Source organism: Trichosurus vulpecula, chromosome 7 (genome assembly GCF_011100635.1).
Source record: "Trichosurus vulpecula isolate mTriVul1 chromosome 7, mTriVul1.pri, whole genome shotgun sequence".
Lineage (NCBI taxonomy): Eukaryota > Metazoa > Chordata > Mammalia > Diprotodontia > Phalangeridae > Trichosurus > Trichosurus vulpecula.
Genome location: NC_050579.1, coordinates 173360625 through 173381403, shown reverse-complemented (window position 1 = coordinate 173381403; position 20779 = coordinate 173360625). Strand labels below are relative to the sequence as shown.

Sequence of the window (20779 nt, the reverse complement as noted above, 5' to 3'; positions counted from 1 at the left end):
CAAACTGAGCACAATATTCACTCTGCCACTGCTCTTCTCTCCTATCCCCCTTTTAGATTACAAAGGTCTTTTGGACAGGAATCTTATCATTTTTTCCAGCTTCTCCTCCCCTGAATCTAACAAAATGCCTTGCACCATAAGATATATTTAATAAATATCTACTGAACTGAATTCAATTTATTCAGAAATCAAGAGTTTCACCTGAGTGCCTATCTAATGAGTGAGCTAAATCAAAGTTCCCTTTAGAGAAACCTTTTGGTTCTACTCACAGCCACCTCACTGGCCTACCTCCAAGAAGTGGGATGACCCTTCTTCTATCTGCATAAGAATATAAATGAGGTTCCTAAATTTTTACAAAAGAGAATGTCAGTTCTGCACATTGGGTACCAATGTTTGACAGGCTGTGGGGTGGCACAGTGGACAGAGCACTGGGTCTGGAGTGAGGAAGACCTAAGTTCAAACCCAGTCTCAGGTACTTATAAGCTGTGTGACTCTGTACAAGATACATAACCTCTGCTTGCCTCAGTTTCCTCATTTGTAAAATGAGGATAATAATAGCACTTGCATCCCAAGGTATCAAATAAGATAACAATTATAATTTTACTATATGCACAATGCCTGGCATATAGTAAGTTCTACATAAATTATAAACTATTCTTATCCCTGTTACAAATAGGCCTATGCATTAGAGAATTCAACTGGGAAGAGGCAGCATTTCCAGAACTTGCCCAAAGTTCAACTGAGAAACAGATTTAAGAGATGTTTTAACGATCTACTCCATGTTCCCTAAATTAAGTCAGGTCATCAGAAAGCAAAGTATTGTATAATATGTTTTTTAGCTCCAAATAGAGATAGATCAGTGGAGGATTTAAAGGCAAATATGACAAGACTCTGCTGTGGGAAATAACGGACCCGGCTTGTAATGTGCACTGATGGAGAGAGTACTCATATTAAGCTATTAGAGTTTGCTCCCCAAGAACCTCCTTCACTGTGTGAAGACATAAGGTTATGCTCTCATTTTTTAAAGTACCAATATTTCATGGCCATTTGAAGAATATTTCTGTGTTTTCTACAAAACTGTAGTCGAAGACACTGTTTATTACCTCACCAACCATCCCTACACACAGAACTAAGCAACAAAGTCCTAGAATTCAGGGCCAGAAATAACTTCATCTCTTTAGCCTATATGTTCTTTTATAAAACTCTATAACTTAATGAGCTTCTCTTTTTACCCTAACTGCCAGAAAGCTTAAAGTTAATGTTAGTGCACAATGGCAGTACTTAATTAATCATAAGGTTCAGTAGAAATAGCAATTATTTGGGAGTCAAACCTTCCTTTTCCCTCTCACTACTTCTGTGACACAAGGCAGGTGACTTAACCTCCCTGGACACCCAATGAGAGGATTGGACTTCAGCACTTCTTACCCCATATGAGATTGTAACCCACAGTTTAAGAAGTGCTGAAGAGGTCTCAAGGGGAAAAAGTTTAAGAAGCCCTGGACTAGATAACAAGAGGTCCCTTCCAGTTCTAAATTTATGACCCTACAATTCTCATTTACCTATTTCAACTATCTAAATTATCTCAAATCCTCAAAGAAATCTTTAGAAAAACATAAATATTTAATGGAGTCCCTGATAAAAGAGAAAGGAAACCACGTCCTACACTTTTAAATCTCTTAACTCCAAATCACAAAGTTGAACAGTTTTGTTGTAGTGATGGACTGCAGAGAACAAAAGGAAAAAAAATAGAAGAAAGGAGCAGGACACAGATACAAATTATACTATATCACAGGCAAGTCTTGGTCACCAAAGGTCCCACACAGCTATACTTGGTTTAGGAAAAGATCACAACATAGACAGCAAAAAGAGCCCAGAATTTCATTTCAGAGGTCCAAGGTTCAAATCAGCTAAGCTAACTGGGTCAGTGACATCAAACAAGTCCTTGGATTTCTGCGAACTTCAGGTTCTTTATCTAAAAAATGAAAACTTTTCATCCAGCCTCCTCCAAGGTCCCTTCCAGCACTAACATCCTATGATCCACAGGAAGGCAACACAGGACAATAGAAAGAGTACTGTGTTCAGAGTCACATTACATGAGTCTGAATCCTGCTTTGAGCACTTCATAGCTGTGTGACTCTGCATAAGTCTCTCAACTTCTCTGAACCTCAATTTCCTCATCTGTAAAAGGAGGAGTGACTTCCGGTAGCCAAGATGGCAGAGTAAGCAGTAAGTCCCTCTCATTCTCCCTTACTGACCTTGAAAACCCCAGAAAATACTGCCCCAGGAAAAATGCCAGAACAGTGGAGGCAGCAGAAAGATGGGGTGCAGCAATTTTTTAGCTCAAGGGTAGGGGGATTAATGGGAAAGCTTCCTCTTGCTGTGCCTGAAAAGGACCAGTACAGTTTGGGAGGCAGCCTGACAAGCGAGAGATCCTGCGCCTCAGGATGGTAGGGTGGGCAACTGCCAACACCAGGACTCCCCATGTGCCTTTGCACAGACAGGGGAACCAGCAGATACCAGCACGAAGAGCTACCACTTGTACGACAGACCGATGTCCACCAGCAGCTGAGCCTACCCATGCTCTAGCACAGCCCCTGGAGAGGAGGCAACCTTCAGGGGCCAGACCACCCCACCCCCACACCTCACCCCATAAGCTTCAGTGTAACCCAAGGGAAATGCAGTAAAACTCCATTTGGCATCGATACACACCAGCCACCACCACTAGCTCCCACCACCAGCAACTTCAACTCAGCACCAGATAAGCCACAGCCTCTACAGCATCCAGCTGCCAGAAGCTGAGGTCCCAGCACACAAAGCCAATAAACAGACCCTTAGCCCCTAGCACAAGTGTGGGACAGTGCCCCTGTGCCCCAGAAGCAGAGATCAACTTTAAAAATCAAGAAAAAGGCAAACACCGTGAGCAAGAAACAACAAAGAAAAACAGGAACATAGATTCTTATTATGGGGACAGGGAAGATCAAAACACAAATTCAGAAGAGGACAGCATTGTTGCTATACTCACATCTGGAAACCTCAAACGGGAATGTGAACTGGCCTCAAGCCCAAAAAGCCTTCTTGGAAGAGCTCAAAAAGAATTTTTAAAAGTCAAATTAAAAAGACAAAAGAAAAATTGAACAATTCCTTTAAAGATACAATTAACAAAATGGGAAAAAAGTACACTGAAGAAAGCAACTCCTTAAAAAGTAGAATCAGCCAAATAGAAAAGGAGATACAAAAGTTAACTGAAGAAAACATTTCGCTAAAAATTAGAAATGGGCAAGAAGTGGAAGCTAATGACTTTATGAGACATCAAGAAGTCAAACAAAATCAAAAGAATGAAAAAATAAAAGAAAACATAAAATACCTCATTGGAAAAACAACTGACTTGGAAAATAGATCCAGGAGAGATAATCTAAGACTTATTGGTCTACCTGAAAGTCATGATGAAAAAAAGAGCCAGCATTTTTCAAGAAATTACCATGGAAAATTGTCCTGAGGTCACAGAACCAGAGGGTAAAACAGTCATTGAAAGAATCCACCGATCACCTCCTGAAAGAGATCCCAAATTGAAAATACCAAGGAATATTGTTGCCAAATTCCAGAATTATCAGGTAAAGGAGAAATACTGCAAGTAAAAGGAGGGGTTAGGCTCAATGGCCTCTGAGGTCCCCTGCACCTTGATCTATGCACCTATAATTAGGCATAGCCTCTAGGAAATAGATACATGCATACTATTCAGCAGGATTATTTATTATTCTTAAGAGATTCTAACATTGCATCCAGGCCAAAAAGAAAACATATTACAAGTTAATTACAGGGCCATGAAAGAAGGGAGGTGATGATGAAAAGGCTTACAAACTCCTCTTCAGTAAATCTAGAGTAAATTTTCTTAATATGGAATGAAGCAGAGTTCTGGAAAAAAAAAAAAGATTTTTATAGCATTACCACTAGTTTGTCAAAGACAAGATGTTAAATGTGGGCTTCCAGTGCCAAGATGGCAGAGTAAGGAAAGAATCCTCTAAAGTCCTCCCAAATTCCCCTCTGAACAACTAAAAAGCTGCCTCAGAATTGATATAGAAGCAGGGAAATAGCTTACCAGCCCAGCAGAAAAGGTCTGTCTCACTGGAATGGGAGGGGAGTGAGGTCCAAGGGCAGTAGCAGCCAGCCTCACAGCAGGGGTCCTGCAGCAAGGATCCAAAACTGGCACAATCCACCATGAAGACCCCACCCTCTTGCAAGCCAGCAGGGCCGTGGGCAAGTGAGCAGTCTATGCAGCACAGCAAGACTCCATCCCAGTGACCCCACCCCCAGCACAAGCCACCAGCCAGGCCTTGACCCCATTGCTGACCAGTAGTGAAGCCCATCACAGAGCCAGCCAAAAGCATCTGGGGCCTACCAACAGAGAGACATTATTTCCATAGCAACCCGGCAGCAGGGCCCCACCCCTCTGGCAGATTGGCAGAGGTAACAATCACGATCTCAGACAAACCAAAATCAAAATGAGATATTTTGCTGAAAGGTACTATAGCGTAAGTGAAAGATCTTACCCCACCCATTCCATTGAATAGGCTTCAGGTGGGGCCAACAAAAAGAGGTCTGAGTAGACACATACACACACCCTTTCACTAACTAGATGTGAGGCCCAGGCTAGTTAGCAAACTAGTTTGCTAGGCTGAGAGAAGTATGAAGCCCTCAGGGGCCTAAGGGTAGTTGCTAAGACCAAAGCCAATTGTATGTGCCTGAGTTCTACTCAATCAGATGACTCCTGGGACTGTATAAAAAGAGAGACAGAACTTGGAGCAGGGCAGAACTGAGGACTTAGAGCGGAACTGGAAGAATGGAGCTGGAAGCAGGGAGCCGAGAGCGGCAGGATTCAGAAGCAGAGAGCCAGCATGTGCAGAGCAGAGAGTGATGAACAAGAGTTGCAAAGATCAAGGAACCTGGAGTCAGCAGAGCTGTAGGAGAGAGTACTGAGCAGAGAGTTAGGATTCATAAGTGATCTTATAGAAAGGAGCTAGCATCGAGGGGAAGCACAAGTATGCCTTGGTTCCTTGCTATAATATTTTGTTATAATTTCCTTGTTACTACAGTGAGGTGGGCTTATCGGTTTTGGAATATTATTGCCACAATATCAAATCGGGGGCATTGGTCCTTGAATCTGATCCCCTGGAGTCTAAATAAATGTTATACTTCCTCTGCCTTGTACCTAGAGAATGTCTTATACTTTGTGACTCTGAATCATCCAGGCATACCCATGGTCCTCTCTGAGGTCATGAATTTTGCCTTACTGCTATACACAGACAATGAAGTCATATTAATACTAAACATATATGCACCAAATGGTATAGTATCTAAATTTTTGAAGGGGAAGTTGAGTTACAGGAGGAAATATATAATAAGACTATATTAGTGGGGAACCTCAACTTTCCCCTCTCAAAACTAGATAAATCTAACCAAAAAATAAACAAGAAAGCAGTTAAGAAGGTGAATTAAATTCTGGAAAAATTAGATATGATAAATCTCTGGAGAAAACCAAATAGGAATAAGAAGGCAGTACTACATGGCAACTACACAAAAACTGACCAAATATTAGGACATAAAAACCTCACAACCAAATGCAGAAAAGCAGAAATAGTAAACACATCCTTTCCCAGATCATAATGCAATAAAAATTACATTCAATAATGGACAATGGAAAGAGAGATTAGAAATTAAATAATCTAATCCTAAAAAACAAATGGGCCAAAGAATAAATAATAGAAACAATCAATAATTTCATTAAAGAAAACGACAGCAATGAGACAACATACCAAAATTTATAGGATGTAGACAAAGTGTTACTTAAGGGAAAACGTATGTCTCTAATTGCTGACATCAGTAAAATACAGAAAAAGCAGATCAATGAATTGGGCATGCAATTAAAAAACTAGAAAAATTGGAAATCCTGAAAATCAAAGGAGATTAATAAAATTGAAAGAAAACCCTTGAACTAATAAATAAAACTAGAAGCTTGTTTTATGAAAAGCCAATAAAATAGATAAACCATGGTTAATTTGATTAAAAAAGGAAAGAAGAAAACCAAATTACTAGTATCAAAAATGAAAGGGGTGAATTCACTACCAATGAAGTGGAAATTAACACAATTGTTAAGAGCCATTTTGCTCAATTACATGCCAATAAATTTGACAATCTAAATGAAATGGATGAATGTCTACAAAAATTTAAATTACCCAGAATAACATAAGACATAAAATAATTAACCCAATCTTAGAAAGAGAAATTGAAAAAGCCATCAATGAACTTCCTAAGAAAAAATCCCCAAGACCAGGTAGACTTACAAGTGAATTCTACCAAATTTTTAAAGAACAATCAATCCCAATACTATATAAACTATTTGGAAAAATAGGCAAGGAAGCAGTCCTACCAAATTCCTTTTACAACACAGAAAAACCTAGAAAGACTTACATGAACTGATGCATAGTGAAGTGAACACAGTACCAGAATGTTGTGCATACTAGCAGCAATACTGTTTGATGAAGAACTGTGAATGATGTAGTTATTCTCAGCAATACAATAATCCAAGACAATGTCATAGGACAAATGATGAAGCATACTATCCACCTTCAGATAAAGAACTGATATTGATTGAATACAGACTGTCACATACTATTTTTCACTTTCTTTCTTCATTTTCTTCTTTTATTTGAGTCTTCTTATACAAAATAACTAGAATGGAAATGTCTTACATAACTGCACATGTATAACCTATATCTGATTGCTTACTGTCTCCAGGAGCGGGGAAGAAAGGGAGGGAATGAAGGATAAAACTTGGAACTCAAAACTTTAAATAAAAATGTTTAAAATTTGAAAAAAAAAAAGATGTTAAGTGTGGCAAGACCCCCCTACATCATGATATCACTATAGAAATAATCTACAGGATATACAACAAAGCATTTCTAAGGTTTTACTGAAACTTTTCAGAATGTCAAAATCAAAAGTGTTGTAAAGAGGGTTTTTGTTCTAGGTACTGGTTAGACTAGTGATACGTCAGGCCCCTTCCAATTCTGACAATCTATGGTCATAAGTCTGAATCCTAAATCTGATAACATGCCCAAGTCTGCAACAATCATTCAGAAATGGGCTGCCTGTCATGTCTTATGGCTTAATTCAAACGAACTGTTTTGTAGTGTTCCCATTTCATTAATTCCATCAGAAAGACAAATTAACTCCATAAACAATGTTGTCTAAATAAATAAAGCTTTCCTGGTAATGTAAACACTGATCAGGTACTGAAAAACAATATCTCTGTTATAATGTGAATGATCAAGGTGAACTTTTAAGATTTATTTTTACTAAAAGGGGGAAAAGTTTCTCGAAATTTCAAGCCGTACTGATTCATTAGTCAATGAAACTACATAAATAGTGCATTAAAAGAGTACATGAACAAGAATTTCTATACATTAATTTCATACCCAGCATGAAGAATTTTGAAAATATGGTAAATTCTGCATAAATGAAAACTAACAAACACTTATAGAACGCTACTTATAAAAGTAGCGTTAAAAGCGTTGGTTTGAGCCCTGCCTCTTTAACTTAGCTATGACATTTTGCCTTTGAGCTTCTGTTTCCTTATCTATAAAAAGGAGAAAATAATACTTTTACTAAACCCCTCGTAAGATGTGTTTTGAGGATCAAATGAGATAATGTAGGTAAAAAGTTTTGTAAACTCTAACACTCTTCACAAAGATGCCTCACAGTGACATGCAGCCAATGCCAGCAAAGGCCCTGCCATTCTGTAAAGGCTTCGAATACAGACTGCCTGCTCCCAAGGATGAGACAAGTTAAGGCTGCAAAGGCTCATTTCCAGTACATAATCACTTGGCAATTAATTCTTTTCAGTGCCCCTGAAAAACAGTTGAAAAGCTCCCTCATGAAAATAACTGTAGTTATTAGTAGCATGTATTCTGGAATATGAGGAGGTAGGAAAAGAGTATGTGAAGAGTTTAAAACCTTCTAAATTAAATCAAAATAAGCTTTAATGTTTGGTGGCTTCAATGCAAAAGTGGACACAGGAGAAGACAGTGAAACATGTTGGAAAATATGGCTCAGAAAAATAAAAAACATGACAGACTATAAAGAAACTTCAAGTCTAGATATCATGAATACTGTCTTCAAGATAAGGGTTAACAGGTCCTGGACATTGCAACCACTATATGACAACACACACACACACACACACACACACATACACACACACACAATTTTAGCAAGCAAGAAATACTGGTTACTGATGTGCAAGTCATTTCCAAATCAGCTGTCTTTGCAGTCAGGCCACCAACCTTTTCTATGAAATAGAGTTCCCTCTTTTTATTCTGAATATTCTTCCAGTGATGCTGCATGGTTTTGCCTCATGAAACACCAACTTCTAAAGAATTAAGAGTTGTGGGGCACACACACAAAAGGCAACAGAGACATACCTGAATCAGATGCAATATCTTATCAAAGAAAAAGAGCAGAAAAGCAAAGTTAAGGGAAAACAATTGAAGATGAAACATAAGAAAGGGGGATTGACTGGCCATATAACAAGTGCAATGGATAACAAAAGGATAGCTTCCATGATCACCAGTATCTAGTAATACAGTGTGAAGAGACCTGGAAGCAGGCTCCCAGTGTTCTGGGAGGACATGGACAAATGGTGCAAAGGATGACAGGGTATGAATGGGTTGTCATCTGTAGGAGGAATCAGCAACATCAATGAGCTCAGACTTCACCATTAGGCCATAGACCTCAGTTAAAATCCAAACACCAGCACATACTAAACTGTGTGATAGTGGGTAAACTACTTAAACTCAATGTGCCTCAGTTTCTCCATCTGTAAAATGAGAGAGCTTGACTGAATGGCCTATCGGGTCTCTTTCAGCTTTTAAACTATGTATGAACTTAAGAAATTTCAAAGAATTAGCAATAATTCTTGTTACAACTATTTTTGATGAGTAGCAAGTGGGAAGATAGTTTTGAGAGCTTGAAGTTAACAGCTAGCTCTAAGTCCTGTTCTTCTCTTATTCCTCTATTACTTTTCCAGAATCAAAAAAAGGCCCTTGGTTCATGAGATCATTACATCACTTGGTTCATGAGTTTATTAAAAAGAGGTACTAAACCACTAATTTTTTTTAATAATAAAAAATTCAAAGAAAAAGGAATATATGGTTCCACCATTAAGAGGAAAAGCACTTCCATCAAACAAATAGAATAAATTATTAGAGACAAAGTCATAGGCTGGATTATATAAAGAGAAAAAGATGTTTTGCAATCAAAAGGAATACCATTAAAACTAAAAGAAAAATACTGATGAAGAAAATTTTTTTTCAATAAGTACATCTGATGAAGATCTGGGATTCCGAAATAAGAAGTAACTGCTACACATCTATATGATGCACTCCCCAGTGGCTCACTTGCCAAGAAATGAACAATTTTCTAAGGAAGAGATACAAACTATTAATAATGAAATGAATAAAAAGCCCAATTCCCTAATACTCAGAGAAACCCATATCTAGATGACCCTAAGACACCACATTACACCTACTAGAATGGCAAAAATTATAAAAACCTAGGTGTTGAAAGGGCTACAGGAAACCAGATGTTCTAATATACTGTTGACAGGTAAGTAGTCTAGTAAACACATTTTGAAGCACAATATAGCAACAAGTCACAAAACTGAACAAATCTCTTAATTCAGAAATTCCATTGCTTGGAAGGGTCTTACCCAAAAATATCAGAGAAGGAGGAAAAAAGGACCTATCTACAGAAAATATTCATAACTATTTGATTTAAAATAGCAAAAAATTGGAAACAACCTATATGCTTAGCGATTGTAGAATCTTTCTATTATTATTATTATTATTATTATTATTATAATATAAAGATCCCTACTACCCAGTGTCAGCATATCTATACCATGGACAATTCATGATTAAATACAGAAATTTTGCTGTACTGCCCTCCCTCTAACCCGAGTGAAATAACAAGTAATTTGTGAAATCATGAAAATAATGATTTTTAAAATTATTTTTATTTTTTTAAAACTATATCAAGACAAGTCAAAAAGCATTTTATTAGGCACCTACTCTGTGCCAGGTACTCCACTAAGCACTAGAAATACAAAGAAAGGCCAAAAGACAATAATAAAATAAAAAACGGTTCCTATTTCCATGATTTATGTTTTATTCAGTGGCATACCTTCTAATGATGAAAATCACAACCTTTCTACATCTTAACGGAGAGCTTCCTGAGTCACTGTGTCCAAAACATGATGAGGCCAAACTGAAGACGTGACTCTCTGAATTTGGCTAAGCTAGTCCCCAAACAAGAAACATGCACAAAGAGCCTAAACTCCGAACCTTTCCAGTGTGCTAAGACTTGCCAGAGCTTTCATCCCACAGTTCTGGTCTCAGACAACTTAGAATTCTTCTACATTCCACAATGAGGCACAGAGGGTCTACTCAATATGTAACAAAAGTACCCAACTTTTTGTGATTTGCTTTTACAGTAGAAGAGAACTACTTTGTGCAACAGCTAAGTAATTTGCCTTTCTATTCCCTATTCTTCCTTCCCTGCATCAAATGTCCCAACCACTTTTGCTCCCTAAAACTGAACTATATCTCCTATCAAAATAAAAGATCCAGAGAAGACAAAAGAGAAAATTGGTTTAAGACAGTATGTGCATGACATTTCCCATTATCTCCTAGATGCAGAGAGATAATGCAGTGGAAAGAGCACCAGGCCTGGAGTCAGAAAGATCTGAGTTCAAACTCAGCCTCAGACACTTGCTAGCTGCCTGACTCTAGGCAAGTCACTTAAGCCCTACCTGCCTCAGTCTCCTTATCTTTAAAATGGGAGTAATAATAGCACCTATCTCTCAGCATTGTGGAGTGATTTGTCAAGTCCCTGGCCCACAGTGGGTGCTTAATAAATGTCTCCCTCTCACCTTCCCTCCCTCCCTTCCTTGCTTCCTTCCTCTAAGCCAAACAAACTTTTTACTTGCTTTTTCACAACAGAGAAGGTAGATATCGGTTCTATTTCATCTTCCGGTTCTCCAAACTGAGAATGAGAATTTCATTACTCTACTGTAACAAAACCCCAATTTGGAAAAAAAATCTGGAAATCCCATATTATTGAACAGTAATGACTTTTGCTATATTTAAAACATATTTCAAACTTACTCAAATCACAGGTGGTCTGTAATAGTGTTTCCAATTTGTAAATCTGTTGCCTGTTTTAAATAAAAGGAAAGTCATTTCAGATAGTATATATGATAGAAAAGCCATCTTGCAAACATTTCCAAATATAATACTACAGACTACATAGCTCCTCCTATGTTTGTATCAGAATTTTCCTTTTGAAATATTTTAAATGAACATCTCATAAATTCATAGTGCCTACTGAGTATTTAGGGAACACAAGCAGTGAGTCATCCTCAAAGGGTCATTTCAGCTAATGAAGTAATGAAGTTTTTCTATAAGATAAGAGACTTTTCTCTTTCAACTCACATTCTGACCTTCTTAGACATTCTATTAAAAAATCCAGGTACAAAAAACTGTAACATCATTTCACTTTAGTGCCAAAAGGGAGTTGAGTATGAGATTATGTTTGCTTTGAATGTGCTTACAAAACTTTTACACACCAAATAACGAGGCAATTAAGTAACAAACGCACAGTGAAAAGCACTCAGGTATAGTGGATAAAAAACCAGCTGTCAGGAAGAAATAGGCTCAAGTCATGCCTCTCCTATATACTCCTATATGTTACCATGAATTAAGTCACCCAACTTCTCAGTATACTAGTCAACTCTCTCAGACCAGCCATTACAGGTGATTTGCATTCCTGGAAGGAATTTCCACATCTTATGATAATGAGATCTGGACTAAACAGGATAGTATATATAATAATGCAATTAGAACTCAAAAAAGGGAAATATCAAGAGGGACTGGTGTTTTTTGATCAGATAATAATAACAGTTTATTACACATAGATATAATTGTCATCATAAATATAGCTCTTTAAAGTTTCCAAATTCTTCACACATTAATTCCTTTGAGATCCACAACAATCACTCTCTTAGATAGGCTCTACTGGTATTATTATAACCACTTTATAGATGAAGAAATAAGCACAGAGAATTTATGTGACTTGCCCATGTTTACAGAGCAATTAAGTATGGAAGGCAGGATCAGAACCCAGATATTCCTGAATGGGTTCAGCATTCTATCTACCATATAAGCTGCTACTTAAGGCACTACTGACTTAAGATGCCAGTGCCTGACACTTGTCAGCTCCCATCTCAATTCTTAGAACAGTCAACCTACATTTATTATCTATAAAATCCTCTCATTCCATAACTTTGCTCCATAGAAACAACCTTAACCCAGGTCTCCCAGAATAGTCTCCCATATGTAGGAAAGAACTAGACTATTCAATTCCCTTTCACATGTATCAGAAAACTTTCTTACTATGGGCCTTTGGATGATGTCACTCTCTTGAGTTTTCTACTACAGTCAATAACAACTTCAAAGAATTATCAAGGTAGATTTGACATTTTTTTTATACAACCAGGAAGAGATTTTGAAATTTTAAGTCTAAGTTCCACAAGTCATCAAAAGGGCTCAACATTTAGATAAGCAAAGTGTCTTTTTAAATTTCCTCCCCACTTTTAGATAATTTAGGGTCATAGGATCACTGGGAGGGACTTCAGAAATCACAACCAATCACATACAAGACCTGGACAGATGAAGTCATTTACACAAGGTCACTTAAGTTGTAAAACAGCGAAAAAATATGAAGGGCCATAAAGAATAGGTTAATTAAGAAACACATTAAAAAGATGACTCAGTCAAACTTACTTTTGTTGGAAAGATGTAGAAGATAAATAATATAGATCACTGATCTCACAGATGAGACTACTAAACATCTTAATCTTACTTTAAAATGTTCAAAGTTAAGTTCTATGACTTTCTGGCTTCTAAAGAAGTAGGTCCATCACTACCTGCTCACCAATGCTACTCCTTCCAACCTCCTAAAAAGAAACACACACAAAAAAACATACCTGCATAAAGAAAAGAGATCCTTAGAAGAATTCACTAACGCAATTTCAGTAACCCACTGGAAGCCAAAGAGTTCCACTATATCGTCTTCAAAGTTGGTTGGTAAAGGGTCCAAGCTAAGCATCAATCTGAAATATGAACATTTGGATTCAGTCATAGCATTTTGGTATATACTTCAAAGAAAGTATTGTGCTACATGCTGCATGACAAAACATTTTTTAATGTATGACGACAATTAGTTCACTCAATAACATCACCCTTTCTTTTCCTTGCACACAGCACTCCATCTCTTGACTCCATTTTTGCTGCCGATCCTCCATGCATGGAATGCTCTCCCTCCCCTTCTCTATCTTCTGGCTTCCTTCAAGTTTCAGTTAAAGTCTTACATTTTGCAAGAAGCCTCTCCCAGTCTTCCTTAATCCTCTGAGATTACCGCTAACTTATCCTATACACATCTTGTTTCTATGTAGCTGTGTGCATGTTGTCTTGCCATTACAGTGAGCTCCTAGATAAAGGACTTTTTTTTTTTTGCTTTCCTTATATCCCACATGCTTAGCACAGTAACTGGCACACAGTAGGCACTTAATAAATACTAATTAATGGATGACAGACTGACAATAAGACATCTATCCTATACCTACCATATCCGAGATTCAGAGACAAAATTAATAAAACATGACCCCTTCCCTCAAGTTTAGAACTATTAGGCAACAAAGTATTCACTTCAAAACTTGTAACTAATTAAAGTACCCAGGAATGATAAAGAGCCTGGTGTGCTATAGGTCAATGTACGCCTCAGAGATAGTAATTTGCAAGATGTCCCTATGAAGTAATCTTTTAAAAACAGAATTAGGTCACAACATACTCTCTTGATTAATGATGGCAAATCTTGGTCCTGTTAGGAAGTTTGTTTGACTTTGACATCTAGTTAAAAGTCATTTTGAGCAAAGCCTGTTGAATAGTGATTGATCACACTGGAATAAATACATGATTTAACTATAAAAGGTTATATAGTAAATAAACTAGAGACCCAAGGAAAAAATACTTTTTTTAAAACTACGGATGCAGGCTAAAATAGATCATTTTGATTATATAAATTTAAAAAGTTCTTGTACAAACAAAACCAAGTCACTAAAATTAGAAAGGAAACAGTTACATAGGAAAACATTTTTGCAACTGAGTTTCTCTATTAAAAATCTATTTCCAAGATATACAAAGAACTTATTCAAATTTATAAGAATAAGAGCCATTCTCCAATTGATAAATGATCAAAGGACATAAACAGACAATTTTCAAGTGTTTAAATCTAAGCTATCAATAGCCAAATGAAAAAAATGCTGCAAATCACTAATAGAGAAATAAAAATAAAGAGCAACTCTGAGGTTCCACCTCTGGCAAAGATAACAAAAAAGGAAAATGGCAAATACTGGAAAGGTTGCAGGAAAACTATTAGTCATTCTGGAAACCAATTTGGAACTGTGCCTCCAAATTCACTAACCTGTGCAAACCCTTTGATCCAGTGATACCATTAACAGGTTTATACCCCAAAGAGACCAAAGAAAGAGGAAAGGGTTTATATGCACAAAAATATTTGTAGCAGCTCTTTGTAGTAACAATGAACTGGAAACTAAAAGGGTGCCTATCACTTGGGGAATGGCTGAGCAAATTATGGTAAATGAATGTAATAGAATACTAACGTGCTACAAGAAATGAGGACAGGGATGGGTTCAGACAAACCTTCTAAAACTTGTCTGAAATGATGAAGAGTGAAGTGAGCAGAAGCAGAAGAACAATTTATAGGACAACATTGTCAAGACAAACAATTTTGAAAGACTTAAGAACTCTGATCACTGATGATGAAGCATGCTACCCATTCTCCTGAGAGAGGTGACTGACTCAAGATAAAGTATGAGAAGTATATTTTTGGACATGACCAATGTGGGAATTTGTTTTGCTTGGTAATGCATATTTCTACAAGGGTTTTGTTTTTCAAGAGGGGGGAAGCAGATGCGAGAGAGAGAAAATAAATGCTTGTTAATGGATAAATATAAAAGTTCAAAAGAAAAAAAGATAATAAAAATGACAAGTTAAATTTCTGGGTTGATAAGTAAACTGAAAGCAATTTCAAAAGAGGAGATCCAAAATGTTGAGAGTAAGTAGCTTTGTGAAAGTATTACCTTAAAATTCAAAACTCGTGTGAATGAATAAATTTCATACATGCTTTTTTAAAAAAAAAATCATACCTGTTTTCAGGCTACACACACACACATATCCTGAAAATGAATGTGAATATATATATGAAGGAGAAATATATATTTCATCTCATATACATAGATATGTGAGTGTATGTATGTGTATATGTAATATACATATGTGAATGAAAAAAGTGAGGAAAAAATTATGCCAAAACTTAGTAGCCTTCTAAGGAAGTTACAGTTTAACAGCTCTCTGTTAATATACAACTAAAAGAGCTTCAAGCCTTCTACCTTCCACCACCAAACTGAGACCATTCAGAAAAGTCCACCTAATGTCAGATCTTGGCTCTCCTGAACCACCTTGGGGATGCTCTCACCAAGAGCAGGATTTAAGCGTATGAGGCCAAGGGTGTTTCTTAAGCATGGCAAGAGCAGTACCAAAATCTGTCCACGAATCAGTACCATATTCAGGAGTTGATAAACTCTTATGAACTAGCCGTTCACAACAAAGTCAGTGATGAACTAACGAGGGAGAACAAAGCTCCCAGTTCTTACCTCTTCAGAGATCCACTTGCCAGGTGGGAATCTGGAGAAAAACTTTTCCTTCCATCAGAGGCACAAGAAAAGCAAGGGGGTCTACACCATTCCGTCTCCAGCTCCAGCTCCAAACTTTCGGTAACGTATGAAGACGCCTCGGGGTGGCCATCCATTGCTTACACTGTTCCCTGAAATCAGTTTTGGGTTGCTGTGGTTTTAAATCGGCACAAGCAGGCCGGTCTCAACTGGGGGAATGAAAAGTGAGAGCAGCAGGGTTGGAAGGAGACTGTCCAAACTGGCTGGGATGCTGACAAGGTAGCCAGCGAGGAGCCTCAGTTTTCTCCTCTGTAAAATGGAGTGCTGAAGGGGTTGCGGCAGACGCCCCTATTCCGTCCCTTCCCCCGTTCCTAGACTTGTCGGACAAGCGGGGATGAAGACAGCAAAAAAGGGAGGGGGCGGGCAGGCCCGGCCTCTGCACGTTTCCGGGCTGGGCACCCTCCTGTCTCAGGCGCAGTTCCCCAGGGCGCCTATCCCGCACAGAGGGTTGGTCTGGGGAGGGGAGGCAGGACCTGGCTATCCTTGGCATGGAGAAAGGAGCGGGGAATCAGTACCTGACCACCCCGCACCACGCCGGCCGCTCCGCCCAGGCTCAGGGGGTCAGGCCAGCCACCACCGCTGGGCGCCCCGGCCGGAACAAGTGAAATTCCCGCCACCACGCGCTCGCGCGCGCAGGGGGAGGCGGGGCTTAGCCGGGCAATCAGCCCGCCCCGCCCCAAGTTCGGGCTCCTCCCTGCTCGCAAACCCTGGGCGTCCCGGCCTGGCGCTGGAGACAGGAAGATCTCGCGAGAGCAGGTCTCCCGGGGACTCCATTCTTTCCGACCTTCCCATTGAACAAGAGTGACGACAATCAGTGGGCTGGGGCGGAGCTGCGACTGGAAAGGGAATGAGTTGCGCGTGCGCACTTACTAACACTACTACCCCCTTTTCACGGGGCTACTTGAAGAGTCCCGAGAGTGAAGCTGAAGTTATTTGGCGTGTTGCCGTATTGCTGTTGTTCAAGCCCTGAATTCAAGAGCTATTTTCTCTTGGACCCCTACTTTCGTGGAATTTAGGATCGTAGATTTAGACCTGGAAAGCTCTTGTTCAGTCATTTCAGCCCTATATGACTCATTATGACCCCATTTGGGGTTTTCTTAGCAAAGATCCTGGGGTGCTTTGGCATTCCCTTCTCCAGCCCATTTTACAGATGAGGAAACGGAGGAAAACATGGTCAAATGACTTGTCCAGGATCACACAGCTAGTAAGGTCAGATTTGAACTCAAAAAGTCTTCCTGGCTGCCAGCCTGAGGGAAGGGGTATGGGAAATCTAATTCAACCGCCCCCCCACCCCCGCTTTTACAAATGGGGAAACTGAGGCCCAGAGAGATGAAGTGACTTGTCCAAGGTCACATAGTAAAATGGTACACCTGGGAGTTGAACCTAGGGTTTGTTTTTTGGAAGGTCAGTTCTTCACCATTAAACGTTTATCATGAGCTAGGTAGATAGTAGCACAAGGTACAGAGAAAGGTGAAAACACAGCCCCAGTTCGCAAAAGAACTTAGGCCCGAATAAGAGACAAAGGTGTAAGTAGATATATACATGATTAGATATGTAAGTGATATATACATAATTTATACAGCATAGATGGAAAGTTACCTTAGAAGAGAAAACAACTGAAACTGGGAAGGGAGGAGATTGAGGGTAACAAATGCTTCCTGTATCAGACGGGATTTGAGCAGAGTTTTAGAGGAAACCAAGAAACCTAAGAGATAGAAAATAAGACCATATGTTATTAAAGAGCTAGGGCCATGAAGTCCAAGCTTCCTACAAAGGTGATTTGGACATCTGGATTTAAAAGGGAGAAGTGGAGGAGAAGGGCATATAGCACACAAGTTTCATGTTCTTAAAACGAATCTATTAAAAGAGACTTTCCAGTCTCAATTTTCGAAGCAACCACAACCCAGTATCTCTTCCTCTTGAGCCAGGCAGTTTTTCCTGGCTATTTTAAATCCACCCTGCTTCAATTCAGTATTTTCTGCTTTCCCCTTGTATGAGGTAAATAAAATGTGAAGATTTCACAGGGAAGATATGTATAAGTATATACATATATATACACATACATACATATATGTATGTGTATATATATGTATATATGTGTATATATATATATATATTATATAAATATACTAAGAAATGTTTAAAAATCAAGAAAAAGGGAAGTGGAAAAATTCTGAAGCTGTGAGAATCTGATGGCTCAGCCTCTGGGAAAGTTTACCCTGAAACTTTTTGTTCTTTCTTCTGGTTCTGGTTTAAAGATTTGCTTAGTAAGAACAGGATCATAATGACCTGTTTTTCTCTACTGTAAAAAATGGAGAGGATCTCCCCCTCCCTTTATCCTATTCTCCTTCTTTAGATTTATAGCTGTCACCTCAGTTGTAATCATTAACTAAGGGAATGGGAATTGGAGTTTCTGTGCCTCAATTTCCCAGTTCTTTCTCTAGCTTTCATGCTCAGATTGTAAGCCCACCTCCCAGCCAATGGTGAGAAGGGTCAGAGGTGGGCGGGAATTCTCTTGTGTTAGGTATAATTATGGGTGCTTTGCCTTGCAAAGTGCCTCCCTTGCTCAATTTGTTCTAGTGGGGGATGCCCACTTCTCGAGAATTGAATAAAATTTATTTCTGTTCCCACCCTGAGATAGCTCCTTATTATAAATTTAGTTGGTGAGGGTCTTTCATCCCACATACCCCTCTTTTCAATACTCTCAGTGTGGCAAACCGTTCCTCTCTTGTAAAAGGTGGAAATGTAAATCCCTTGATTCTGTAAATTAGATATGAATGAATATCCTCTGTTTTGTTGGGGAGGGGAGGCCAACTGAGTAGGATTATTGCAGAAGTGATTGACTCCTTTTAGTTGATGAAAACTAAGTTCTTTCAAACCAAATCACCAAGTTCTTTACCTGATTTCTTAAACTATCTTTATGTTCGTTGTTCTCCCTAGGTTTATGCTGCTTCCATGAACCCATTTCATTAACATTAGTACTTCCTCCACCAGTTCTGATGGAATTTGACAATAGCCTTCTTGCGATTCTTGTTCTAGTGCTCATGTAAATCCTCTGTAGATGACCTTTTGGGTTTCAATGTTTCATGGGTATCACTTGTCCATTTGTTATTCTTTGCTCTCACTTCATGACAAATCTACCTCCTTTTTTATCATAGACTTTTAAATGATAAATTTATAGCCAGAAGGGGACCTAAACAGTCATCTAGTTCAACCCTTCATTTTACACATGAGAAAACTGAGGCCCCAAAGACATTGTAACTTACTTCAGCTCGCTCTCTCTCTCTCTCTCTCTCTCTCTCTCTCCCCTCCCCCCTCTCTCCCTCTCTCCCTCTCCTTCTCCCTCTCTGTCTCTCTCTCCCTTTCTCACAGACACACAGTAACAGAGCCAGGTTTGAAACATATGTTCTTGGACCCCAAATCAAGCACTCTTTCCAGTGTGCCACTTTTTGCAAATAAATCATGTTTGCGTACTGAAGTCTGCTTAACATTGGTATGCATCTCTCCAGTACTATTTACTTTACCTACAATTTTAATTCTTCAGATGTTATGGTGCTGTTTTATGATTCATAGTCATATGGCATTACTTAAAGAATATTGATGTTCAGCAATGTAATTCAACCTATTTTCTTCCTCATGTTGTGCCCTCCTAATTCTGGCTCCAATCAATCAAATTGTTAAACCTAAAACTGAATATTATAAAGTAAGGATATAATTAGTAATAAATTTAATGGAAAGGTGTGTTAATAAAATTTTGTGTACTATACCAAAAATTTCAGAAAAGTCAGTTTTATCATTTATAAATGGCAAATATCCAGGGGGGCGGAGCCAAGATGGTGGCTGGTAAGCAGGGAATAGCCTGAGCTCCTTACCGAATCCCTCCAAAAACTTATAAAAAATGGCTATGAACCAATTCTAGAACGGCAGAACCCACAAAACAGCAGAGGGAAGCAGGGCTCCAGCCCAGGACAGCCTGGATGGTCTCTGGGTGAGGTCTATCCCACATGGAGCTGGGAGCTGGGAGCTGGGAACGGAGTGGAGCAGAGCCCAGCCTGAGCGGCATGGACTAACAAGACCAGCAACCGGGCAGAGCATGCCCTAGCGCCCTGATTCAGTGAGCTGCAGCAGTTACGAGACTTCTCAACCCACAAACACCAAAGACTGCGGAGAAGGTTAGTGGGAAAAGCTGCGGGAGTGGAAGGAGTTCGCGGTTCTCTCAACCCACAAACACCAAAGACTGCGGAGAAGGTTAGTGGGAAAAGCTGTGGGAGTGGAAGGAGTTCGCGGTTCGGCTTCCAGCCCCGGGGGCAGCGGAGGTGGGGCAGCTACAGCTGTTGTTACTTCCGGCTCCAGGCCCACCTGGTGGGAGGAATTAAGTGGCGGATCAGAGCAGGAGTGCACAGCCTGCTGAAGATCTAAGCCCAGTTCGGGTTGGGGTTCTTGGGGAAGGAGCAGTGCTGGTGTGGCAGAGCTGGCACCTCCCCCCCAAACGTCGAACATAGAACTCTGTAATCTACAAGCAGTCATACCCCACTGAAAAACTCAAGGGTCAAGTTAGTTGGCTGGGAATATGGCCAGGCAGCAAAAACGTACCCAGATTCAGTCTCAGACTTTGCATTCTTTCTTTGGTGACAAAGAAGACCAAAACATACAGACAGAAGAAATTAATAAAATCAAAGAGCCTACAACAGAAACCTCCAAGAAAAACAGGAACTGGTCCCAGGCCATGGGAGAGCTCAAAAAGGAGTTGGAAAAGCAAGTTAGAGAAGTAGAGGAAAAATTGGGAAGAGAAATGAGAAGGATGCAAGAAAACCATGAAAAACAAGTCAATGACTTGCTAAAGGATACCCAAAA

At 39.2% G+C, this 20779-nt stretch overlaps 1 protein-coding gene across 1 annotated transcript in view; it reads right to left on the bottom strand.

Annotated features, from left to right (window-relative positions):
- MMS22L (MMS22 like, DNA repair protein) overlaps nucleotides 1-16496 on the bottom strand; it is a 166168-nt gene extending 149672 nt beyond the window's left edge. Inside the window, exons 1-4 of the mRNA XM_036767929.1 lie at nucleotides 16441-16496; nucleotides 15848-16017; nucleotides 13100-13225; nucleotides 11220-11269 (exon numbers count right to left, since the gene is read on the bottom strand). Of these exons, the coding sequence (XP_036623824.1) occupies nucleotides 11220-11269; nucleotides 13100-13225; nucleotides 15848-16002 (331 nt within the window). The 5' untranslated portion in view covers nucleotides 16003-16017; nucleotides 16441-16496. The remainder of the gene's footprint in view (nucleotides 1-11219; nucleotides 11270-13099; nucleotides 13226-15847; nucleotides 16018-16440) is intronic.
- Between the last annotated feature and the right edge of the window lie 4283 nt (nucleotides 16497-20779).